The following is a 25,419-nucleotide window of genomic DNA, read 5'->3' as shown; positions in this document are numbered from 1 at the left end:
AATGTTGGTCGTTCCCATGGAATATTTTTGACTTTAATGGTATTAGTCATGATATGAATCTCAAGGTATGAACGAGGAGAGATGAGAGACTTATATGCTTCCCAAATTTCTTCAAAAGGTAATGTTATACCTGACTGTTTCCAAATGAGTTCAATATCATAGCGTGAGAAACCTTGAAAGATAACGAAGTCAGTTATGAGACGTTTTATGTTTAAAGCTAAAAACCTCCATGTTTGCATAAGTATTGCTACAGTTAAATGGTAATGTCTGACTTTAGTTATGATGTTAGCTAATGGTGAGTCAGGCTTTGAAACTAAACCTTTTCCGGCGAAGTCGTCGCAAACGAGCAGAGTGTTTGAAGGATATTTTTTGAAGGGGTATTTTGAAAGTTTTGATAGAATGTAGTTTGTCAGTCGTTTCATATCGTAAACTCCTGAGTACTGACGTAAGTGGTGTTTGTCAATAATTCTTTCCATCTCCTCAGAAGTCTTTTGCATTCCTGACTGTATGAACTCTACGATAGCATAATATTTCCTCTTACGTCGAATGTAACGTTGAAGAAATTCAATGAGTTCGCTATCTGGAACTTTAACGACAGAGGCTTGAACTTTTGACATAAATGTTTTCGCTGTTGAGTCCATAGAGTCTGAAGTTGCTGATATAATGATTTGGTCATAGTAAGAGTCGTTTTCTAAACGCTCTGTTATGAGTATATGACGAATGAGGTTAAATGTCTTTCCTGACCCCATCTTTCCACAATAGAAATAAACATCATTTGAACAGAACTCATAGTCCTTACTGAAAGGAAGAATGAGAGAAGAGTTAAGTTTATCTGTGGTTTCATTCATGTCTTCATCTACGTCATGTATTAAATGCTTCATTTTATCTCCATTAAAAATGCAAGTCAGAAATATTCAGAACATAGCACCGAGTCTAACTGACAAGAGTATAAAGATATACTATGAACACGTTATGATGAAACCTACCAAAATTCAAGAAAGTCAGTATACTTATGAATATCCAAGACACTGGGTAGAGTATGTAGGAGGTGAGAAAGCTATTGAAATAAGACAAGTTAGAAGTATTCCAGCAGGAAGAACAATATTATTGAAGAACTTTAATGTTTTGAGGTATAATGATGAAACAAAGAAGCAAGATAGTTTTCCTGTTGCTGTGTATGTGAACTTAGATACAGGAGATGACATGAAAGTTTTTAACACAAAGCTTCAAACGGTAGTGAGAGAACAACTTACTGCGGAAGGACATCCATTACCTTCAGAAGTTACCATAGCATATAATTTTGAAACAAACTCAATAGATTTTAAAGTCGTCTCTGCAAAGAAGTCAGGTTTTACATTTAATGAAGCAGATGTATATTCGAATGAAAACTTCAAAGCTATTGCATGGTTAGATAATGACGATTGCTTTAAGAAAATATTTAAATTCAGTGACTCAAAGATGTCAATAGATGACCTTCGTGGAATGTTACCATCGACGTTTACAGTAGAAGGTTCAGCAGGATTGCTTACAAGATTGTCAATTGGTGGCATTTGGTCTCGTGAGAACATTGTTATAAAATCCAGTATAAGTGAATTTGCTGAAGAATCTATATTATGTCTTTCAAACTATATGTATTCGCCGCCGAAGCATTATAGTATAACAAACTTTGTCAGTAAGTTTAACATAAGACTTGTCGAACCTTCTTCAATGAAAGATGTTGTGCTACCTAAAGATGGAAAGGATGGACTCATTATTGAGATGATTTTAATAGCATATTAAATGAGTTTGTTCTTGAAGGTCATTCATGATGAAATAACTGTTGTAGAAGATGTTAGCAATTGTTCAGACATTTTGAAGCGAATAGATGAGATAAGAAAGAAGTTAGATAGACCGCAAAGCGGTGAGGGCGAAGCCCGTGAGAATGTTTATGTTTCATTGACTTTCTCCAGTAACGAGAACTTTTATGAGATAATATTGAAGAGAGATGATTTTAATATGGTGTAAATGGTCGCTTGGGCAGCTTTAGGCGTAATGGGAACAAAAGCATTAGCATTTGGAGCAAAAGCACTTGGAGCTTATGACGCAGTAAATAAAATGAGTGGAGGAAGGGTTTCGAAGACATTAGATGCAAATAAAGGAAAGATTGGAGGCTGGGTTGCAAAGAAGTTAAGATTAAATAAAATAGGGCTCATAAATAAAGCATCCAATTTGGTTGCGACTGAGTCAGAAAATGCTTTAGGAAAGGACGATGAGTTTGCAAAACACGCAAAAGACTTTAATGACCAGATGAAAGGTGAAACAATGCATTTAAATAGAGTCGATGGAACTAAAGAAAATGTTTCTTCTCCACTAGTAGTTCTTCCGTATGGTCCCTATGGAATGTATGGAAACCCTTACGAAAGACCATTTGACCCATTGACTGGTGGAAGTAACTGGTATCATTACGGCCGAAGAAGAAAGACAGTCAAGTTGGAGACAGACGTGAAGAAAGCAACTAAAAAGAAACCAAGGAAGAGAGTTATAAAGCAATGAATTCAACAGGGTAGAAAAGAGGTTAGAAATCGGGTTAGATCTAACCTTCTACCCTAAGTTTATTTTTGTGCTATGTTTTCATACGTGTGAGGGTGGTGATATTATTTATTTTTAAGTTTATTTTTTTATTTTATTTTTTATTTTAATTTTATATAAATGACGAAAACTATTGAGATAACAAACTACAACGGTCATGAGTTCAAGAATTTGTTCTTCGTTCCTCGTGAAAATACATTCTATCAGATACGAGGGAGAAAAGGTAAAGTTAGTTTGAGCGTTTATGACTACAAGCATAATGGAAAGTTTATACAAGCATACGATACAAACGGTAAGCGTGTTTCATTAGCTTTGTCAAAACTTACTAACATTTATTTTGACAGTGATTTTGACCTATATGAAGAAGAAAGTGAGTCAGAAGAATATGAACTGTTGTGTGAAGCACAGCAATGGGAGGAGTTGCAATACTTTTGTAAGTGAGAACGTTTATTTTTTTACAGTAGTGAGGTGAAGTGGGTGGCGGTTTGTAAATATTTAAGGTTAAGTTAGTGTTGTCGTTTGTGTTGTAAAATATACGTTAACGGTTTCGTAAAGTGTCAAATTCACATATAATGGGTAAGGAGGCGCGCAGTGCCTCCGTACCCTTGATATGTTTACTAACTATTGAAAAACTGTGGTCAATCAAAAGAAATTATCGATTTTGTAATTAAAAAATCGTTCTCATATAATGTTCACTACAGCGAAATCAAAGACTTATTTAAAGTTATTGATAGGCTTGGCTTTGAAGAAAAAATCCTTATCTTCAATGGTAAAGGATTTTGCAGTTGCAATGAAACAAAGCGTTTCGGAACCGTTTGTTCTCATATTGAAGCACTTAACAATCAAAAACCTGAATTAAGAATTAACGTAGACCAATATTTAAATAATTGTTATACAGCGAAAATATCAGATGAAAAAATTGAAGAACTGGCAAAAATGACGGCAAGTTATAAAAACTTGCCAGCTATAGATAGTTTAGAGATCCCTGAAAGAATAAGAAGAGATAAACAAACGAGAAAGAGAATGCCTTCAAAATTTGAATATAATAAATAATGTTGATTTCAAATTTTGAGGAATTGATCGTCAATTTTGAAAGGATAATAAAAAATTGAGAGAAGGTGTAATTTTTTAAAAAAAGAAGATAAATCAAATATATTTTAATAAACAAATCAAATTATTAATTCATCCAAATTTTTTTAAGAAATGATCGGCAATTTTGAAAGGATAATAAAAATTGAGAGTAGGTGTAATTTTTTAAAAAAATAAGATAAATCAAATACATTTTAATAAACAAATCAAATTATTAATTCATCCAAAATTTTTTTAAGAAATGATCGGCAATTTTGAAAGGATAATAAAAAATTGAGAGAAGTGTAATTTTTAAAAAACAAGATAAATCAAATATATTTTAATAAACAAATCAAATTATTAATTCATCCAAAATTTTTTTAAGAAATGATCGTCAATTTTGAAAGGATAATAAAAATTGAGAGTAGGTGTAATTTTTTAAAAAAGAAGATAAATCAAATATATTTTAATAAACAAATCAAATTATTAATTCATCCAAATTTTTTTTAAGAAATGATCGGCAATTTTGAAAGGATAATAAAAATTGAGAGTAGGTGTAATTTTTTTAAAAAAATAAGATAAATCAAATACATTTTAATAAACAAATCAAATTATTAATTCATCCAAAATTTTTTTAAGAAATGATCGGCAATTTTGAAAGGATAATAAAAAATTGAGAGAAGGTGTAATTTTTAAAAAACAAGATAAATCAAATATATTTTAATAAATAAATCAAATTATTCAATTTTGATTTTAAAAACAATACTTTTATTGTAAATTTGAATTCAAATTATTGTTTTATATTCAGCCTTATATATTATTTTTCTTTAAACATTATTTTTCTTTCTTCTATTCAAATGCATTTTCAAAGCAAATTTTGAATTAGCCTATATTATCTCAATTACAAATATATTTTTATTTAACTCAAATGCACAATTAATCTTTTCATAATTTATCCATTTTGATAATTTCGATTTTTTTCAAAACGCTCTCAAATCTTTACAATTTGTGAGAATAATTTTATTCCCATATCAAAATTCAAATTTGTTTTTTTAATAATTGCATTTATCTATTAATATACTATCTATTTTTTCAATTTTTTATTTTCTATTTTTTATCAATTTTTTTCAAAATAAAATTTCTCCTTTTTCAACATTCTCCTAAACATTTTACGAAATCTTGCTAATATTTGCTTTCCCCATATTTATGGATGTGTTTCACCATCAATATACTTTCTATTTATTAAATTTCAATAAAGAAAAATCTCATCTTTCTAATTCCTTCATGAAAAATCCGAATTCATACTTGATTTATTATATACATTTTTACTAGCTATTGAATCAATTGTACTAACAATGTTAATTTCATTATCTAACTATAATATAAAATGTAAATTATAAAATATTGTTTAAATTACATACTAACAATATAATATTATTGATCTCATCATGCACAACCATCTTACCGTTCATTTCCATCAAAAACTCAATATTTACTATAAATATAGTAATTATATCATTTGAAAAAATCCAAATTTCCTCCTAATTCATATATTTCATTTTAAATATTATACATATTCTATGTTCATAATGCCAGATCTAAATCTCAAATAGATTTCGAAATAAATAAAGAACAGAAAGTGTTCCTCTCAAAAAGTGGAAACACTTTCCGGTTCCTCCTTTAAATTATATCTATAATCAAGGTTTCATCCGGAAAATTTTGATGTGATTCACACCCCTAATGTCGGAAAATTATTCCAAGATTAAATGAATGAAATCAATTATTATGAGCTAATGAAGCTAAGCAAAGATTATATTGATTCAGTTGATGCATTATACAAACTACGCACATACAATGAAGATGAAATTAACAATATTTACAATGTTATCAAAAAGAATTTGATTGAAACAAAAATACTGTTATCATCTCAGATAATTGAAATTCTATCGGTTGCGTCCAAATACAATAATCGTTATTTCAAGTCATATTGGATCTTATTCTTAAAGATTATTGAAGATAATAAATCTGTAGAATTGAACTATAAATCAGCATTTTTCCAGTATTTTTATTATAGAAAATACGGGAATGTATTAAACAAAGACACAATTCAATATTTTGAAAAATATGATTCTCGAAAATATTCATTGGATGTTCATGACGAAGATTCAATATATAGAGCAATTATGTTTGATGACATTGAGTCATTTGTTGTGATATCTGAAAGAAATGGACTTGATATCAACAAAGAGATTGATTCCGATTTTTATCCAATTTCTCCGATTTCAATCCTTGAGATGTGATGTTATCATGGAGCCGTAAAATGTTTCAAATTCATATTAACAACATACTGCACTCCAATTACTCGTAAATGTGCTCAGCTTTCATTTTTAAGCGGCAATCCTGATATCATGAGTGTATGTTTGAAATACATAAAGCCTGATAAGGAATGCATGAAGAATGCAATTATTTCTCATAATATTGACTTTGTTTCCTTCCTGATGACTGAATATGGAATGAAAATCGATATGGAAAAATGCTGTTTATATCATAATATCCAAGCACTATTTGTTTATTTTGATCAAGGAAATGATATTCAAAAATGCATTGTTGAAGCAACCTACTATGATATTTATTTACCATATGAATACTTGATCACCCATGGAATAGATTTCAATGCAAAAGACTCTTATGGAAGAAGTGTTATTCACTCTGCAGCAGCAAACGGTCGTGAGCAAATAATAGAGATCCTCTTATCCCATGGAATTGATATCAACTCTAAAGATGAAAGAGGAAAAACTGCTCTCCATTATGCTGCAATGTTTAATCGAAAAGAAACCGCCGAATTCCTTCTTGCCCACGGTGCAGAAATCAATGAAAAGGACGATAATGGCTATACACCCCTTTATTTGGCATATGAATACAATAGTAGAGATGTTAGAAGATTCCTTATTTCTAATGATGCAATTGAATAAATATAAATATTATCTATAATTAACATTTTATAAATTATCAAAAATTTTTCAATTCATGAGCTTGCGCTCTTCTCGTTCTTCGACAAAATCAACGAAGAGCCAAGTTTCACGCTCAATTACATCAACGTCGACAACTAATGCAAAACATATTCAGCGAGATGCGTATTTCATTGAAAAACTCAAGCAAAGAGAACTTGATTTAGCAATGCATCGGAAAAAACTCGAAATCGCCAAGCAACGTCACCTTAAAAATGTAGAAATCTTCGAATCTGAGCGTAATAGAGTACTTGCATGCTATAATAACTCATCTGTTGAAGCATTTGCTATTTCAAAAAAGAACGTTACACAAGCAGATATGGAAAATATTAACAAAAATGATGATTACATCCATCAACTATACAATGACATACATCAACAATTCTTATATTCTCAGAAAGAACTAGATGATGCTCAAAATAATTCTCAACAATCGAATGCCGATCAACAATCACCTGAAGATTCAACAAAAGCCGAAAAGGACATAAAAGGACGCCAATATGTTGTTGAACAGTTTCATCAATTATTAAATCGCATAAAAGATGAAGTAATTCCACATGAATCAGCCATTACAGATTTGGAAACTAAGGCAAAAAGCAATGAAGAAGAATTACAAGTGTTGTCTGCTAGAAAATCTGAATTAGATCGTCAATTAAGGTTTACACAGAAAAAATACAAAAATGCACTGAAATGGATAGAATCGAAGAAGAAAGAAAAGCAGAGGATTGAAGATCAAAATAAACATGCCAAATTATCACTAATTGACGAATTACGTTTACAAGAAGAGCTGAATCGCAAAGAAGAAGAACTAAAACAGTCAGAAGCAGCATTACAAGAAAAGGTTAATGCAAATGACGCCATCGTTAAGCATATCCAGGACTTGAGAAAATCTACAATTGACATGGATACTCAAAGAAGGTCAAATGAAGCTAATTTACAGAATACTGATAGAAAAGATGCACCTACAGTTACAGAACTCGAATCATTGAAGTTCGAAATCCAAAAAGCAAACGCAAGAGCCGATGAAATGGAAAAATGCATCGAAGACATGAAGAAAGATCCACTTTCACTCTCAAAAATCGCAGAATTAAAGGACAAATTGGAGAAGGCCAAAGCAGAGAACACGCAGCTCCTTGAGACGGCCAATTCCATTTCACAAGACGACAGTGACGAACTCAAAAACAAAATTGCATCAAAAATTAAAGAAATCCAACAACTTCAATCGCAAATCATCAGTGAAGAAGATTTAGAAGCCAGAAACTTCAAATTGCGAAACGAAGCTAAATCTCTATTCTCATTAGAGAGAAGTATTATGCAGAGAACTGCTTCTCTAAACTATCTAGAAGAAGAAATAGAAAATGATGAAAGTGCTCTGATTCAAGCAGAAGATGAACTTAAACGTGAAAAGAACTTAATCTTAACAAAAATTGCGCATACAGACAAAATGCTTGATCTTTACACACTACAAAAGCAAGATGCTGATGAGAGACTTATAACTATCCAAAACCAACTCAACAAACTTAAATTTCAATAAAAAAATTATTCTGTTTTATGTTTATTCACATGCAATAAATCTATTTTAATGAAAATCTTTTAATTTTTCAAAATAGCACAGAAATAATTCAACGTTGCTTTGTTTGTTAATTTGATATAAGATATATGATGTTGATATTTGGTTCTTTCGCATACAAACTGATTTAAAGAGCTTTGGATGAATATATATAATCAGAGTGTACAAAAAGAAATGAGAAACTCAATTCAACATTATCATTTAGTATTGCCCTCAATGGTAATACTATTATACTTTATATAAAATATGTTTAGTTAAATAATAGAAGAAGCTTCAGTTAGTATTGCCCTCGATGGTAATATCATTATATTTTATAAAGTAAATTGAGATTTATCTCATTGAAACAATTTCATACGATCATATGGACTTTTGTAAAGCCAAACATCTTATAAAATTTCTTATCTGGTAAGGTTCCTCCAAAATCTCGCGTTCAATGAGATGCATCGGAGGAACTTTGACTTATTGTACCACAGGTACATCAACTGGTACAACATGGCCTATATGATATAGATTCAATCAAAAAAATACAAAGTTCCGACTGCTCTCCACTAAATCACGGTGAACGTTTAAAAATTAAAGAAAAATTTGAATTCAAAAAGAAAATGACTCAACTTATTGCATGCGGTGTAGGTCAATGTGGTGTACAAATGGCCTCATCATTCACAGAGACTTATATGAAAGAAGCGCAAAATTACGTTGATCAAGACGCTTTTCACAGATTATTTTATGAAACATCAGATCATCAATACATAGCAAGAACAGTTTTAATCGATACCGAAAGAAAAGCTATAACAGATATATTAAGCGATAAATTTGCTACACGAAACTGGAAATATGATAAATGTTCTATCTGGGCAGAAGGCTGTGGTTCGGGAAATAACTGGGCATATGGTTATGATAAAAACGGATTCGCCGCTAAAAATGAAGTTATGGATAGACTTCAACATCAAGCAGAAAAATGCGATCGATTTGGAGGATTTCTATTCTTCCAATCATTGGGAGGTGGCACGGGTAGTGGACTTGGATCGAGAATTACCGAATGTGTTCGTGATACCTTTGGTCCACGCGCTCAAATCGTTAATAATGTTGTCTGGCCATACACTTTTGGCGGTGTTATGGTTCAGAACTATAACTCGGTTCTTTCACTTGCTGCTTTGATCAAAAATAGCGATGCTGTCGTTGTTACTTATAATGATACCCTTCATGCTATTTGTGCTGCTCAAAAAGGACCTGAAAATGTTACACTAGCTGACATGAATGATGTATTCTCGAGGAATTTAGCTGGTTTGCTCTTACCCTCATACGAATTATGTACAGTTCCTATTTGGAGCCAACCACTTTCGCATTTGGTTCAGATTCCGACACGAAGACTACTTCATATATTCGGATATCCAATTGAATCTGATGTTGCTCATGGATTTTCGAATTATAATTGGAGTTCATTGATTGATAATGTCCTTTCCATGGTTGCTACCGGAAACTTTGTCGGTAGGTCAATTCGTCAGATCAGATCCATCATAGATCCTCGCAGACAGCTTCCAATTAAGAAATGTGATGCAATTTGGACTGTTTTCAGAGGCATTGAAACGAACCAAGCTAAGCAATATATGTTGAACCATGACATAATGAAATGCCAACATTTCTTCCCAGCTGATAACGATGATCCTCTTCTTGTATCGACAAGTACTAGAAAATTCCTTGGATATGATCAGTATACAACTGTTATGGCGAACTCTCAGGTGATCATTGACCCACTTGAAGATCTACTTCAAAAATTCCATAATATGATCGAAACAGGTGCTTACATTCATCAATATCTTGATACCGGAATGGAAAAGAGCAAACTTCAGGAAGATAAACTCTTCCTTGAACAAGTTTTATTTGATTATAAGACAATGTAATAAATGTTTGTAATTTATTCATTAATTTATACAAATTTAAGAGTGTTTCTATCATATAGAATAGTAGTTGCAATGTTAAAGCATTGATTATTTTGAGATATATAATTAAAGATTTTATTCGGCACATGAAGTTCTTTGCATATGCATTTTGCATATCATATTAGCTCTTTGCATAGACATTTGTCCTTATCACTTGTAAAAAAAAAAATATATTAATAGTAATTTTTATTTATAAACAATTTGGAGATAGAACATTTAGGAAATCGAAAGAAATTCTAATTGATGGTAATGCGAGGCCATTCTTCAACGTATTTCGAATCGGGATATTGAGAAGTGAATTGAAATGGCTCTGCGTATGGAACAATTTGATATTTATTCGTATACAAGTTTGGGAAGCTATTCATTGGATCCTTGCAGTAAACAGGATTAATAGGTTGAGGAATTGAACGACGTAGTTTAAATGTAAACTGAAGTGGATTCTTTAGGGGAAGTTCGTCGTTCTTCGTATTATAGTTTTTATATGAATTATAGTTGAATTTGCCTTTGCATTTTTGAAACTTTGGTGAAAATCTTTGAAAACTGACTGGCTGTAGTGATGTTCCATTATATTCTTGTTTGGAGGGAACATCAATAGTATATGCTGGTTCCGAGAGATAACGCGGGATAATACTCATTATATTTTTTTAAAAAATCTATTCAATTTAAATGTCCGAACACTTATTTAGTTTTTATTCGAAAATATGTGACTATGTATAGTTATCATCATATATGCACCAAAAAATTATTCATTGAATCGAAATTAAATTCAATTTGTCAAAAATTTTATAAAATTTTAATTAATTGAGAAGATTTTTTGTCTTTTTTGAATTACCAAATAGAGGTTCAAGAGCGTGTTTGAGCTATTACAACTGCTGAAGATAGGAGTTCAAAATCCACTAGTAAATATGAGTTTATATCTCTTTCAAGCATTGAAATTTAAAAATCTATCTTCTTAACTTAAGTTTCAGTTAACTTTTCAAAATGATATTGAACTATAGGTACTTTTCTATGATGTACTACTCAAATTATGCATAGTTTGTTTAATATCTCAAATAATATATCAAATAGAAAGCTTCTTCAGCTTTAATTCTTTGTAGTTTTCATTTTTAGAGGCTTTTAACCATGAAAATATGCTCCAAAGCCTCAGGTGTTCTTGGAGCCTCACTTCGTAGTTTACGATGGCAAAAAAAATTAACTGTTTACAATTTGTCCAAATAAATAGAGATTTTCAAATGAAATATAAGATCGTAGACATAACAATAGTTCGGATTTCTCACAAAGAATCTTAATTTAAACAGAGATCAAGTAAAATTGAAGTAAATACTATCGTAATTAAGTTATATTATAAAAAATCAATTCGGATTTAGAAGTAGCAGATCAAATTTATTGCTTCTTGCCGCAACTTGTAGCAACTTGGTCAAGAAGTCTCTGGCCCTTTGGTGTGAGTTGGCGACCCTTCTCACCAACCTTGACAAGGTCAGCCTTCTCTAATTGCTGAAGAATGGAGCGGATGACCTTACGTGAGGCGTTGTGATGGTGCTTTGGCATTGTGACTGCCTTGAGGTTAGCGCCATAATGGAATGCAAGGCCAGAGAGGGAAGCATCATGATGCATGTAGATCTGGCGGATAACTGCGGCAGCACGTGTGTAGAACCAGTTCTGGTTGGATGGGGCCATCTGCTTGAGAGCAGCTGTCTTGACAAGATCTGCCCACTCTGGTGGCTTAACGATTCTGTTCTCTTGGAAGTGCTTGGCGAGAGCATTAACGAAAACGTCTGCAGCAATTTCGCGGGCTTGGAAGCCTTTGTGGCCGGTCTTACCACCGATCATAGGAAAAGGCCATACCTTATCGTCCGGAAGTTATTTTCATTCAATTTTGCGATGGTAATAATGAATAAATATAGAATCAATATGGAATATATTACGTGGATTTTATAAGAAAACTTGAAATTTTAAAAGGATTCTAATCAAAAATACCTAATTTAGGAGAAACTATTACATAAGTAATACAGTGATGAGTCCTCTTATCATAAACCACAAGCCATCAATCGTCGATGAATTCTCCAACTACAATATTAGGTCAACAATAATATCAGAGCTACCAATCGTTATTTCCTATGCTAAATTGTTTTTTACTCTCATCCACTGATAAATCATCTTGTGTATGTCGAAATTAATTGATATTCGATCCAATATTTCTTAATATTTCATATTATGTGATAAATTGCTTTATAACTACTAAACAACAACAAAATAGAATGATATTCTCTGTTTTATTTTTTCAAAAAATATACAAGTTCTTCCAAAATAACTCATTTTATTGTAGAATTTAATTAAATTTTTCTAAGTCATGAAATATAAGATTTTGATTTCTAATGAATGTTTTAATCATAAGCTTTAGATAAGCATTTTATTTATTTGCATAAAATTTCTCTAATATTAATTGTTAATAAAAATATCATCAAATATAACAAAAATGAATGTCATATGACTTAGAATAATTGCCCTTAGTTGAGTGTGATATTGTCCATGCTTATATCGTGATAGAAGTTGACATGATAAGAAAACATCAATTCGCATAATCAAAATCAAGCATTAGGGCCATCAAATTACCACATACACAAAAAGTTCGATATATTGGAAAGCACAGAGAATATGGCAATCACGCACGTTTTTGATATTTTACCAAATATTGCATTTGTGTAATAAAACACAAAAACGTTGATATTGACTCTCTCAAAGAATTAATTGTGCTTGAAAATCGATATCAAATAAACAATATTAAAAATAGAATTATTAATTTCCCATAAAAAGGAGTAAATACCTGTTCAAACATTTAACTTTGTTATATAAAGTATTTTAATGTATTTACTAACAATTTAAAAGAACAATTTTATGCAAATCTGAAAAGGTTGATGAAGGTATCATATCAAGAGTTATGCTATGCTCTGAATTGACTTTCTTTTCAATTCTAGAATATCTATCAATCATAAACACAATTTTAAGATTATTATTTTCTTTTGCGTACATTCTAGCAGTTTTATCATACTTATCTATGATCTCAGTCTTAGCTCCATTATTAAGAAGAAGCCTTGCTAATCTGTCATGATTGTTTTGAACTGCAATCATCAGAGAACTTTGACCTTTTGAATTAAGACAATTAACATCAATATGGTGCTGAATTAGTAGTTTAGCAGTATTATAATCATTTCGTTCACAGCAAATATGGAGACTTGTTTGCTGGAATGAATCTATGACATTTGGATTTGCTTTATTTTCTAATAAATATCTTGTTATCGGATATAAGGAATGCGAAACTGACGATATAAGGAGGGATTCGTTGATCTGTTCAGTTGTGAAATACTCGAAAAATACACGAAAATTATAATTATTAAGTGCAAATGATAAAGGAATAGGCATATTGAAATTTACATAGAGGTACTCAACTAAATCAAAATTATGAGCTTTAATAGCGTTTTCAATGCATCGTGGCGAAATATTATTAATATTTTGAATACATATTCGAACGATTTCAAAGTTGTTTCCAAGAAATGCATTTTCTAAAGTAGTGATTGTTATTTTCGCATGATTTAGATAGATATACTTGAAGCAATTAACAGCACCAAAAGTGGCAGAAATATCTAAAAGGTTAGCATAGTTAATCGTTTGGTTATAATCAAAGGCTGATGTAGCAGTTAAAACATGTAAGGAATTTATATCATCGAAAATTATTGATTGCATAATTTTATTTTTGAAATTGTATGTATATATTTGGTTTTCTGAATAATTTACAAAATTCAATGGTATTTCTAAGCCAATAATTCCTTTTTTAACGAGTAAGGCCTGTAACATTTTGTTATTGAAATATTTTTTTCCAATAAGAGGTTTGCGATTGCAGATCGATATGCACAAATCTACATATAATTTAATGCTTTTGCAGTTCCATATTGAAGCAAGATCAATGGCATCAATAATGTTGAATACTGAGATTTCATTGTCGGAAATTAAACGAATAATAAGATTTAATGTATGATCATAATTGGTATCACGCAATTTCCACAAAGATTCGGTCATATCTATCAAATCCTCCTGGAATTTAGGTGCCTGTGCCATGATAGAAATCAAATGAATATTGAATAGTTTACTTTTGTAATAAAATTTGACAATAAATGGAAATTAACTTACACACATATATTAGCATTCAGTTCCCAATTTTTGTAATTTACAAAAAGTATTGAAAACTATAAATAATTATTTGTAAATATCAGAAATATTAATTAATTTCTCGGGATGATATTTGTTATGAATGTGATGTTATACATTTTAAAATATAATCAAATTGAAAAAACTTACAAAATTCAATGAGAAATAAATTGAAAATACTTTTTGTTATAGACCGAAAATAGATTTTTTCGGTTATCTCTTCAAATAATTGAAAGAATGATACTATTATAGGTTTATTATATTAGATAGCATATAATCATGCTATAGCCGAAAATTATAAGTTTTGAGAAGATTGAATATAACACAAATAAATTTGAATGTAAGTTAAATTGCTTGTTGTTTTTAATAGCTATTTAATGAGAAATCCAATATTGCAAAATTCAAATTGAATGATTGAAAGAACAGAAAAAGTCATTCTTTTCAATTTCGAATATGTTTCATTGTATTTATAATTATATGGCAAATAAGATATTTAAACTTGATTTTTGAAGGAAAATTCACAAAATTGAATTAATTCAAATAATTTTTATTCAAAAATAAACTAGTTATTTGAGTTTAATACTAATTATTTATTCAAACTACAAAGTTTGTAATTTAAAATATTTTCTGAGATCAGATTGAATTAATTCAAGGTTCTTTTCAATTAATATTCATGACCATATTACGCATTTTCGAACATTCTAAACCAAATATATAAAACTGGGAGACGAATGTTAAATTTGCTAGACATGGGGGAGTTGTCTGCAAAGTTTTAGCTCTTATCTCTAACAAAAAATTAATTTTTAAAAAAATGACCGAATACGTTTCACAGCGAGAAAAAAATAAAAGGCAAGATAGAATTTTCTAGACATAAAGAAGTTGTTTACCGAGTTTTAGCTCTTATCTCTAACAAAAAATTAATTTTTAAAAAAATGACCGAATACGTTTCACAGCGAGAAAAAAATAAAAGGCAAGATAGAATTTTCTAGACATAAAGAAGTTGTTTACCGAGTTTTAGCTCTTATCTCTAACAAAAAATTAATTTTTAAAAAAATGACCGAATACGTTTCACAGCGAGAAAAAAATAAAAGGCAAGATAGAATTTTCTAGACATAAAGAAGTTGTTTACCGAGTTTTAGCTCTTATCTCTAACAAAAAATTAATTTTTAAAAAAATGACCGAATACGTTTCACAGCGAGAAAAAAATAAAAGGCAAGATAGAATTTTCTAGACATAAAGAAGTTGTTTACCGAGTTTTAGCTCTTATCTCTGTTCCATATTAAGTTCTGTCAAAATGTAAGCTATTCAATTCTATCGTCGGGGGAAGTATCACAAATCTATCAATTTTTTTCCAAATATATTTCCAATTATTATCATTTAAACTATATATTATTATCATTTAAACTATATATTATTATCATTTAAACTATATATTATTATCATTTAAACTATATATTATTATCATTTAAACTATATATTATTATCATTTAAACTATATATTATTATCATTTAAACTATATATTATTATCATTTAAACTATATATTATTATCATTTAAACTATATATTATTATCATTTAAACTATATATTATTATCATTTAAACTATATATTATTATCATTTAAACTATATATTATTATCATTTAAACTATATATTATTATCATTTAAACTATATATTATATTATTATCAGTCTCAAGTTAAGCTTCCTATGATCTATTCTATCTATATCCTAAATATGAGTCCTTTTCTCAGGCTAGAAATAGTGAGGACTGTTTCAACCTCTTTGAGTTTATTTCTTAAATTTTAAAGTCTCCGTTTCCTTAAAACAGGAGCTCCCAATGAATTTGGCTGGCGTGTTGAATGAGCTTGTTCATAGAATGGACAGATATTCAAGATATATCATTTTAAAATTTTGGAGAAATTTCTGAAATTCATATATAGAATGTTTGGGAATATCTTGTAGGAAGATATTTTATAAGTGATAGTATAAGATATGATAGATTCTTGTAAGTTTGAAAGAATAGTCAAAGATTTACATAACTAAAAATCCAGAGAAATGCATATAATTGTTGCATGCTAAGTTCGGTCAACGATAGAAATTGAGTGAAAATTAATCGTCGAGGAAGTACGATTATGTAAAGTAAAAAAATGTTGTGGGATTTTTAATATTATATATTATTTTATAATAAAATTTTTTGAGTCATTTTAAGAAGCACATATAATTTTTTGAATTTAAAAATTAAAGTAGTGTCAAACGAATTTATCACTTAATTTAATACTCAGATTTCTTAAAATTAATGAAAAAAAGGTTTTCTGAGAACTTTTGAGAATGGTTTTCAAATTCCATTATTGAAAATATATAGGTATTGTATGAAATTCAAACTCTATATTTATTAAAATTCTAAATTTTTAATAAAATAACTTTTCAGAGGAATATGATTTTGAATGGTTGATTAATAAGTATAAAAATGTCTACGATTTTAAGGAGGGAATTGTTCCTTATGAGGTATACATCATAACTATATACCTCATAAGGAACAATTCCCTCTTGATAGCTGGGAAACTTTCTCTGAATAACTTATCATTTGGAGAAAGTTTCCCAGCTATCTATTAGAAACTAAAGGCTGTGAGGCACTAATATATAATCAGTGCCTCATAGCCTTTAGTTTCTTATTAAAAACGAGAAAACTTGTTCGAAATGATAAACAATTTCGAACAAGTTTTCTCGTTTTAAGGAGGGAATTGTTCCTTATGAGGTATACATCATAACTATATACCTCATAAGGAACAATTCCCTCTTGATATCCTGGATATTTTTGAATATATTTTTTTTAATTAAAGTTCTCAAAAGTATTATCAAAAGTGATTTTTTTAAAAATATCTCCAATTAATTAACTAATTAAAAGTATTATATTTTTAAAATTAAATAGTTTTTCAATTTTTTTGAAGGAATTGAGATACTTCCCACGACAATAAAATTGAGAGGTTTACATTATGACTGATCTTAGCATGCAACATAATCAATGGTGAAAATTGAATTATTTTTTATTTATAATCAAATCAATCTTCGAAAATATCAGAAAAAAATAAAGAATATTATCTTATCTAAGAACATTATTCTTTGGCACCATGCGAAATCAGAAGTTCTGCAGTTTCTTTATTATTATTCCATGCTGCTTTATGAAGTGCGGGTTCTCCATCTTCATCCTTTTCATTGACATTCGCACCATGTGAAATCAGAACTTCGGCAGTTTCTTTACTATTATTCCATGCTGCTTTATGAAGTGCGGGTTCTCCATATTTATTCTTTTCATTAACATTCGCACCATGTGAAATCAGAACTTCGGCAGTTTCTTTACTATTATTCCATGCTGCTTTATGAAGTGCGGGTTCTCCATCTTCATCCTTTTCATTGACATTCGCACCATGTGAAATCAGAACTTCGGCAGTTTCTTTACTATTATTCCATGCTGCTTTATGAAGTGCGGGTTCTCCATCTTCATCCTTTTCATTGACATTCGCACCATGTGAAATCAGAACTTCGGCAGTTTCTTTACTATTATTCCATGCTGCTTTATGAAGTGCGGGTTCTCCATCTTCATCCTTTTCATTGACATTCGCACCATGTGAAATCAGAACTTCGGCAGTTTCTTTACTATTATTCCATGCTGCTTGATCAAGCGCGGTTTCTCCATCTTCATCCTTTTCATTGACATTCGCACCATGTGAAATCAGAACTTCGGCAGTTTCTTTACTATTATTCCATGCTGCTTTATGAAGTGCGGGTTCTCCATCTTCATCCTTTTCATTGACATTCGCACCATGTGAAATCAGAACTTCGGCAGTTTCTTTACTATTATTCCATGCTGCTTGATCAAGCGCGGTTTCTCCATATTTATTGCATATAACTCTGGTTACAAAATATGTTCGCACTGATATTAATCTCAGATATTGTAAAAAAAATTAAAAAATAATTAACATATGAAACCCTAATAAAAGGATTAGAATCTAAAATTAGGAATTTAGAATGCAATTTTTAATCAATTTCTATATATAATTTCTTTGAAAAGTATAGATTGAAACAATCTAATTGAAAAATATCAAAATCAAGAATGGTATTACAGATGGATCCTTTTCCAACCAATTTTGATATAGCTCGATCCAATAATGAATCGAATATTCACTCATATGAAATACATTCTAATGGCGCTTCACACCCCTAATAAATTTACAAAACCGCAAATTTTCAGTGCTTACTTTTTTCTCGTTCTTGTGATATAGATTTTTGGAATTCGTCCTTTAGGTCTGTTAATATTTTGAGTTGTTTGTTTAACGCTTCATGCTTATGGTTTAAATCAAATTGTTGTTTAAAGATTTCTAAAATTTGGGAATTAACTTTATCATATGAATCATTTGTTATCTTTTCTGGTGATATTTCTTCCTCAACATCCTCTTCTTCTTGAATTGCTTGAGGTTCGTCAGGATTTAGTTTAAGAATGTATTTAATTTGCTCTTCTTGTTCCTGTTGTAAATGAGAAAGATTGCGCTCGGCTTCTTCCAGTTCGAGCTTCTTCTTTTCTAGTTTTTCGTATTTTAATTTAATATTATGCTTATATCTGTTTTCAAGATCTTGTATTTCACGAGATCCGTTCTTTTCTTGAGAAAATAGATTGGCTCTTTGCTCTAAAACCTTTTGATGCTCAAGATCAATTTTTGCTAAAATTATTTTTGATTGTTTATCTAAATATTCATTGTGAGAGTTTTGCTGTGTTTTCAGATAATCGATTTCTCTTTGTTTTTCTTTGTTATTATTGTTAATTTCACGAATTTTATCTTGTTGTTCTTTAACACGCTCATCTGAAGCTCTAAGTTGATCACTGTAATTTGTAATGAGCTGTTGGAGTCGCTTGATATCAGCTTTGACTATCTCAATTTGTTTTGGAACTTCAGAATCAGGAATTTCTGTCATAAAAAAAGTGAAACAAAAATGATGAATTTTCAGTTTTGCTGATGAATATATACAATTTACATGCTTGGGGACTTAGATAATACGAATCGAACAGTACTGCAATTGATTTCATAAAAATTTAGATATATGATTAAATTTATACTTTTAAGTTGATATTTGAGTAAATCTACTCATAAAACATCAAAGTAATTCCATTTTAATACCAAAATTTATATGACCATCTGAGCAAAATTAAATTTAGGCTATTAAACACGTTATATTTTAATCAAAGATAGAATTAGACACATAAACGTAGGGCTGTACAAGATTTAAAAAAACATTGCCGGGTTACCGTAGAGGCCTAAAAAAATCGCGCCTCGGCGGCAAGCCGCCTCGGCATTAAGAATGCGCATCTAAATTTTTATATGTCCTTCTTTCTTTTATTTTTCCCTTCCCTTTCTTTTCTTTTTCTTTTTTTTCCCTCCTCTTGCTCTCATTTACCTTTTTTTTCCTTTTCTCATCATTTTTCAAAATTTTAAATTTTTATCAAAAATCTTGCCTATAAAAGCAGACTATGGAACCTTTTAATGCCTCTTAATCAATATTATACAGCATAAAGCATATTAAATGAAAGTAATTACGTATAAATTTATTTTATTATCTTATTTATTAATTCTTTAGCATGTATTGTTTAATATTAACTTTTCTGTACATTAAATATGATATCTCCAAAGTATGAATGCCTTGTAACGAAACGAAAACTTAATTTTATGTTGAATATTTGTCACAAACATTAGATTATTAAAATATATGTTGGATATCCCTTAGTATGAGACTTCATGACTCTTGTTGTCTAACGTGAGCTTTGGATTGCAAGCTCTGTGGTTAACGAACATAAATTAATTGTAAAGTTTTCAAAAATTTTCATCGTTTCTATCAGCATCTATTTTTCCTTTAAAATAATATATTTGTATGAATACAATATTTAGTAATTTTTTTATTTCCCATAATTTCATTCAAAATTTCAGAAAAATTAATTTCTATTCAATATTATTTCAGCTTCAAAACACTTCATTCTTATAGATGTTGATTCACTAAAGTGTGATACTCAATGTCTTATTTCAATGAAAATTGTTCTGCAAATTTATTTCACTTTTGACCTCACTTTTTCCGTAATTCAATTTTTTACTTTTAATATTTTAGATCTTCATAATATCATTTGAAAATTAACCATATAAAAAAATCAAGTTAACAATTCACTTTTTCCGTAATTCAAAAATCAAAAATATAAATAATATATCTTTTTATCAAATATTATTATTATATTCTATGAAAAATGAGGTCCGGAAATTTTGCGGATTCCCGTAACTCAATTTTACGGAAAAAGTGCAGTAAACTATTCAAAATACGGAAAAATTGGTGTAAACTAATGATTTTACGGTAAAATCACGGAAAGTCCCGGAAGAATATATGTGCCTATATGAAATTATACAAAAATGAATCAAACGCATTTTAAAAGATTGTTCTTGTATTATAAATGCTATTCGCAGATTTATTAGTTGAAGAAAATTACCAAATTTTTGCCGATTTACAAAAAATGATTTACAAAGCATATTTTTATAAGGCTTTAAAAATCTTTAAAATGTGACCGGTGACGGAAATCCATGGTAACCAACCGCGGTTCCCGTTTGGAATGCCATACATAAACGCAAATTTACATATCAAACAATTGTGATAACCCAATAAAGGGAAAAATTGCTGAATAACGGATGACAAAAGTCATTTCAAAAAGTTTGGAAGGTGGATTCAGATGTAAATTAAACAAATAACATAGTTTAGAACACAAATATTAACAAAAGTAAAAAATTAATTCATTTTCATTCCATACATGTTTGGTGATGAGGCATCCTTTTTGTATTGATCACTATTGTCATCACCTTGACCAGGTTCTAGTATAATTTGGCCTAAAGATAGTTCTTGTGGCTGATTTGTTGTCATTCGAAGTCTTACTGATGGATTTTCATGAATAAATGTATATACTGCTGATGTTGGAGGTATTATTCTTATTGTCCAGTTCCTAGAATCTTTTCTATCTACGAGAGGCTGAAGCAACTCTGATTTTGTTGTTTTGTCATGGTTTGATAGCTCCCATCCGAGATGTTTCATCGAATTATTGATTCTTGAGCGGCATGTTGAAAGAAATGTTTTAAGATAATTTGCATTTATAGCAATTTCATCGCCAATGATGATTATTCCAACTGAATGTAGTGTCTGAATAGGATTATCAACAGATCCGAGGATAAGTTTTAATAATAGAAGGACTTCCAAATCGATTGGAGAACCTTCTGGATTGTGACCTCTTGTATGGCGGAGAGCAGCGAAGTATTGCTTCATACTTTGCATGAGAGTATATTCTTGCACAAAGTTTGGCATCTCAGTTATTACTTTTGCAAGTTGCTGCTCATCTTCCATTTACAATACTATCCTCAATTTTCAATAATCTCCCTCAAATTTTGAAATATTCAGAAAATAAATGCATATAAATATTAATCTGCATAAAGTGTTAGAAATATTTAACTTTGATTAAATTTTATTGAATTCTGGAAAAATTTGTTTCCACGGAAAAAAGAGTGTCGAGCTTGCAAGACATACACATTTAGCATAACCAATAGAAAACTACTCTAAGGACGGAAATTAATTCACTAGATTCATTAAATTTAGATTTAAATTTCAACATATAATTGACTTCAACAATATTTAAATAGTAAATATGCTAATCTTAAAGATTGTAAACAATAGCATATCCACAAATAACTAGTTATATGTAAATTTAAATTGAATATCAATTTTTAAGATGTTGCAGAGGCAGTCACTATATATATTCAAATGCTGAAGAAGCATGGTGTATCTCCTCTCAACCATTTCAGGCGTACTGGTGCTTTAATGCAAAGAAAACAAAGTGTTTTGTAAAAAAATAAAAACGATTTTTTTTGGAACTTTATTTTTTCCTTGAAAATCCAAAAATAACAAATAATAAGGCATTACTAACAATGTATAAAAAAGACCGTTTTTTAAAAGAATACTTTTTTTATTGAATTCAATTAACTAGTTCCTATCATGAAATCTCCAAAAGCACCTGGTGCTGCTAGTCTCAGTGAAGCAATAATTGCTTCAGGACTTGTAAAAAATCTAAAGCCAGAAGAAATCAGAGAAAAAACACCAGAAAAATTATCAGATAATTTCCAACCAGTAATCAAAAAACCAATAGCAAAAGGTCCTCCTTCATTTGCAGATTTTAAACCTCGATCAAATTCTCAATTAAAATCAATTGAAGATATAATCATCGAAAGACAATTAAATGGGCCTTTACCTAAACTCAAAAGCGAAAGTGCTTATTTACGTCAATCCAAAAATCAACCATTTAATGTTTATCCTGCACAACAAGAACCAGTAATACCAACTAATCAAGAAATTGAACAACTATTCCACGAAGACCAGCCGATTACATTTCCTCAAACACTTATGGCAGAACAAGCCATTGGAAAAGCTTCGGTTGGATCTCGCGAAAATTATGAACAATTAAACAATTTATTGCATTCACTTACAGCACAAATAAGTACAGATGTCAGTTTATCAAAAGCCGAACGTCTTGAAAAACAAAGAGAAGCTTACGATACAATTATGAGTGAAATTGTGCGACAAGGCTTTATAGAATGCGGAACAAAAGGCGAGATACTTCAATCCATACGTAATTACATGTTAGATGCCGCCGAACAAATCCCAGCTTTTCAAGAAAGAATTGACAAAGAAAAAATGAATGCGCAACAAGCTCTAGAAGAACTTTCCAAAGCGAGGATTGAGTTTAAAGAGAAGATGCTTGAAGCAGAAGCTAATGTAGAACGTCTCAAACATTCCAGTCTAACTTACAAAGAACACGCCGCTTTCTTTGAATCAAAGATTCCACAACTAGAAAACGAACACAAATCATTGAGAAACCAAGTGAATGATTTATTAAAAGTAAAGGAAAGTTTGGAATCCAGAATTTCCGAAGAAAAAGACAAAACAAATAAAGCTGTTCAAGAAAATTTGAGTACAAAAGAATTACTTGAATCAAGTACAAATGAAATCATGAGATTAACAGGCGAATACAAGAAATTAGCTGCAGAATATGAAGAATTAATGCGAAAGAATCAAGAAACAGATCATGACAATCAACATAAAGCATATCAAATCAAAGTGTTGAATTCGCAAATTGAAACAATGTCAAAAGAAATGAAAGACGTAAAAGAAATGCTTGGAGTTACTGATGAAGAAGAATATTATTATTCAGAGGATGAAGAAGGAGAAGGAAATCAATCCGCAAGAAGAAAAATAAAGAAGAAAAGGAAGAAACCAGATCTTGATAGTATTGCTGAAAGTATAAAGAAACTGTCGAGTAAAACTGTTGTTAAAAGAGTTGATCAAATCACTCAAACGAAAGGAGGAATCCAAGTGAAAAAAGAAAAGAAAAAAGAATTCAATTTGGAAGATACTGTTCAAGGAGGAATTCCTAATGAAATTACTCAAGAAAGATTAAAAGAATTCGCTAAAATGAAATCAGATTATGCTGCTGCTTCTTCTATTTTACCTTCAAATGCTGCTCTTTCTATGGATCAATGGAATCAGTTGAGAACAATTATATTAAAAAGAAATAAAATATTCGAGATAACTCCTGATAATTATTCGCATGCAATTATAGGTAATTTCCAGCTGCAAAATGCTTATGATGATCAAACAAAGATATTCGCAAGAGCTGTAATTGCTAAAATAATTAAAAATGCTGTAGAAAGACCTTCTTTCAAACAATCTGTTGTTCAAACAAATCCTGTTGTTTTGACTGTACAAAAGAGTACAAGAGAATCTCAAACTGATCCAAATATGTTCGAAGAAAGACAAAGAAAAGATGCTTTCACGAGATTTTTGGATCCAAAGTATTCAGACAGACAACCAAGAACTTTTGAATGGACAATTAAAGCTGTCAGATCTGTTTTTGATGAAAAAACTCTTAAAGATACAACAGACATAAATGAAGGAAGAAAAGTTAGTTCGATGCCGCAATTTGCTTTATCATGGAGTACAAGACAATATGGTTTGCAATACCTTGCTCAACAGTGCGCATGGGATTTGATTAATTCTGCAAGAGAACATCAATATAAATCTCCAGAAATCATGATATTTAGAGAATTTTTGGATGAAGATTTAAGCGTTCAACAATTAACTTTCTTCTTAAAAGTAAGAAGCCAATGTCTAAGGAAAGCAATTATGATACAAATAGAAAGTGAAGAAGGTGATGAAAAGTATCAAAGTGTCTTTTTGGCATCATTCCATGCAATTGAACTTATTAAATCTGTTTTGCAGAAATGTGGAAATGAATTTGTTGAAAGTGCAATTAAAGATTTAAGAACTCATTTCGTGAGAAAACCTTCTCCAAATGTTGATGAAAAGTTCACTTATGTTTCGATGATAAACTTCTTGAAGATTGCTATTGATTTCTTTAATCAATATGAACATATTGCATTACTTAGAATTGCAAACACAACGAGAATTATCCCTAAAGTTACTCCTGAAGAATTTATCTCTACGATTTCTCGTTTGATTCCTAACTTGAGAATGGAAGAAATACATGAAATATATAGAGTAAATTGTACAAATGGAAACAATGAATGTGTAACTTTATCTCTTGAAGAAATGATTGAGAAGTTTAAGAAACAAAGTTTGCTTTCTAATGACAAAACAACATTGGATGATTTCCCTCAACCTTCTGGTGAGAAGTTTAACCATATAATGAAAATATGGGAACCACTCAATCAAGAAGTTGAGAATTTGCTGGAAAAAGCACAAGAAATCAGTGAAAAAGAACCTTCTGTTGCAATTTCTATTATAAGTGTCAATGCAAAAGTAACTGCATTTCATAATTCTATTGCTTGCCTTGACTACAATGGAGCAATGCAACATATAATGAATGTGATGTTTGAGTTACAGAATTTGAAATGGAGATTAGATGAACCTAGTTTCGATTCTGTCAACTCAATTATTGAGAAGATCAAACCGATTTTTCATTCATAATGTATCTTT

At 30.1% G+C, this 25,419-nt stretch overlaps 11 protein-coding genes across 11 annotated transcripts, besides 7 other annotated features; 6 read left to right on the top strand and 5 right to left on the bottom strand.

Annotated features, from left to right (window-relative positions):
- Positions 1-3,191: part of a mobile genetic element that runs on past the window's edge.
- On the top strand, positions 1,459-1,779 carry TVAGG3_0105410 (uncharacterized protein; the record flags this gene model as incomplete). The annotated part of the gene is made up of 1 exon (XM_051222924.1): positions 1,459-1,779. One exon carries the CDS (start codon positions 1,459-1,461, stop codon positions 1,777-1,779), a length of 321 nt encoding a protein of 106 aa, XP_051107910.1.
- Positions 1,780-2,004, top strand: TVAGG3_0105400 (uncharacterized protein; the record flags this gene model as incomplete). Its single annotated transcript, XM_001313789.1, has 1 exon — positions 1,780-2,004. The coding sequence occupies one exon, from the start codon at positions 1,780-1,782 to the stop codon at positions 2,002-2,004; it is 225 nt and encodes a 74-aa protein (XP_001313790.1).
- Positions 2,507-3,191: a terminal%2Cinverted (terminal inverted repeat of Maverick-1B transposon ID:TVAGG3_0105390).
- A 2,853-nt stretch (positions 3,192-6,044) lies between these two features.
- On the top strand, positions 6,045-6,608 carry TVAGG3_0105380 (proteasome regulatory particle assembly; the record flags this gene model as incomplete). Its single annotated transcript, XM_001313786.1, has 1 exon — positions 6,045-6,608. The coding sequence occupies one exon, from the start codon at positions 6,045-6,047 to the stop codon at positions 6,606-6,608; it is 564 nt and encodes a 187-aa protein (XP_001313787.1).
- A 46-nt stretch (positions 6,609-6,654) lies between these two features.
- On the top strand, positions 6,655-8,365 carry TVAGG3_0105370 (uncharacterized protein; the record flags this gene model as incomplete). The annotated part of the gene is made up of 1 exon (XM_001313785.1): positions 6,664-8,178. One exon carries the CDS (start codon positions 6,664-6,666, stop codon positions 8,176-8,178), a length of 1,515 nt encoding a protein of 504 aa, XP_001313786.1.
- A 137-nt stretch (positions 8,366-8,502) lies between these two features.
- TVAGG3_0105360 (delta zeta tubulin-like domain-containing protein) lies at positions 8,503-10,115 on the top strand (the record flags this gene model as incomplete). Its single annotated transcript, XM_001313784.1, has 1 exon — positions 8,817-10,115. One exon carries the CDS (start codon positions 8,817-8,819, stop codon positions 10,113-10,115), a length of 1,299 nt encoding a protein of 432 aa, XP_001313785.1.
- An 85-nt stretch (positions 10,116-10,200) lies between these two features.
- Positions 10,201-10,799, bottom strand: TVAGG3_0105350 (uncharacterized protein; the record flags this gene model as incomplete). Its single annotated transcript, XM_001313783.1, has 1 exon — positions 10,391-10,789. The coding sequence occupies one exon, from the start codon at positions 10,787-10,789 to the stop codon at positions 10,391-10,393; it is 399 nt and encodes a 132-aa protein (XP_001313784.1).
- Positions 10,800-11,412: 613 nt separating this feature from the next.
- On the bottom strand, positions 11,413-12,006 carry TVAGG3_0105340 (Chain T Ribosomal Protein S19e; the record flags this gene model as incomplete). The annotated part of the gene is made up of 1 exon (XM_001313782.2): positions 11,538-11,984. The coding sequence occupies one exon, from the start codon at positions 11,982-11,984 to the stop codon at positions 11,538-11,540; it is 447 nt and encodes a 148-aa protein (XP_001313783.1).
- A 998-nt stretch (positions 12,007-13,004) lies between these two features.
- TVAGG3_0105330 (protein ubiquitination) lies at positions 13,005-14,267 on the bottom strand (the record flags this gene model as incomplete). The annotated part of the gene is made up of 1 exon (XM_001313781.1): positions 13,026-14,267. The coding sequence occupies one exon, from the start codon at positions 14,265-14,267 to the stop codon at positions 13,026-13,028; it is 1,242 nt and encodes a 413-aa protein (XP_001313782.1).
- A 275-nt stretch (positions 14,268-14,542) lies between these two features.
- Positions 14,543-15,383: a mobile genetic element.
- Positions 14,543-15,383: a terminal%2Cinverted (terminal inverted repeat of Banshee-A1 transposon ID:TVAGG3_0105320).
- A 244-nt stretch (positions 15,384-15,627) lies between these two features.
- Positions 15,628-15,668: a mobile genetic element.
- Positions 15,628-15,668: a terminal%2Cinverted (terminal inverted repeat of ISTv3 transposon ID:TVAGG3_0105310).
- Positions 15,669-18,603: 2,935 nt separating this feature from the next.
- TVAGG3_0105300 (uncharacterized protein) lies at positions 18,604-19,326 on the bottom strand (the record flags this gene model as incomplete). Its single annotated transcript, XM_001313780.1, has 1 exon — positions 18,604-19,326. The coding sequence occupies one exon, from the start codon at positions 19,324-19,326 to the stop codon at positions 18,604-18,606; it is 723 nt and encodes a 240-aa protein (XP_001313781.1).
- A 292-nt stretch (positions 19,327-19,618) lies between these two features.
- Positions 19,619-19,811: a mobile genetic element.
- A 917-nt stretch (positions 19,812-20,728) lies between these two features.
- TVAGG3_0105280 (transcription-initiator DNA-binding domain ibd family) lies at positions 20,729-21,850 on the bottom strand (the record flags this gene model as incomplete). Its single annotated transcript, XM_001313779.1, has 1 exon — positions 21,172-21,777. One exon carries the CDS (start codon positions 21,775-21,777, stop codon positions 21,172-21,174), a length of 606 nt encoding a protein of 201 aa, XP_001313780.1.
- A 550-nt stretch (positions 21,851-22,400) lies between these two features.
- Positions 22,401-25,410, top strand: TVAGG3_0105270 (uncharacterized protein; the record flags this gene model as incomplete). The annotated part of the gene is made up of 1 exon (XM_001313778.1): positions 22,423-25,410. One exon carries the CDS (start codon positions 22,423-22,425, stop codon positions 25,408-25,410), a length of 2,988 nt encoding a protein of 995 aa, XP_001313779.1.
- Between the last annotated feature and the right edge of the window lie 9 nt (positions 25,411-25,419).

The sequence above is a fragment of the Trichomonas vaginalis genome, chromosome IV (assembly GCF_026262505.1).
Source record: "Trichomonas vaginalis G3 chromosome IV, whole genome shotgun sequence".
In the NCBI taxonomy this organism is placed as follows: Eukaryota; Parabasalia; order Trichomonadida; family Trichomonadidae; genus Trichomonas; species Trichomonas vaginalis.
The sequence above is the reverse complement of the archived record's forward strand: the minus strand, read 5'-3'. Positions and strand labels throughout refer to the sequence as shown.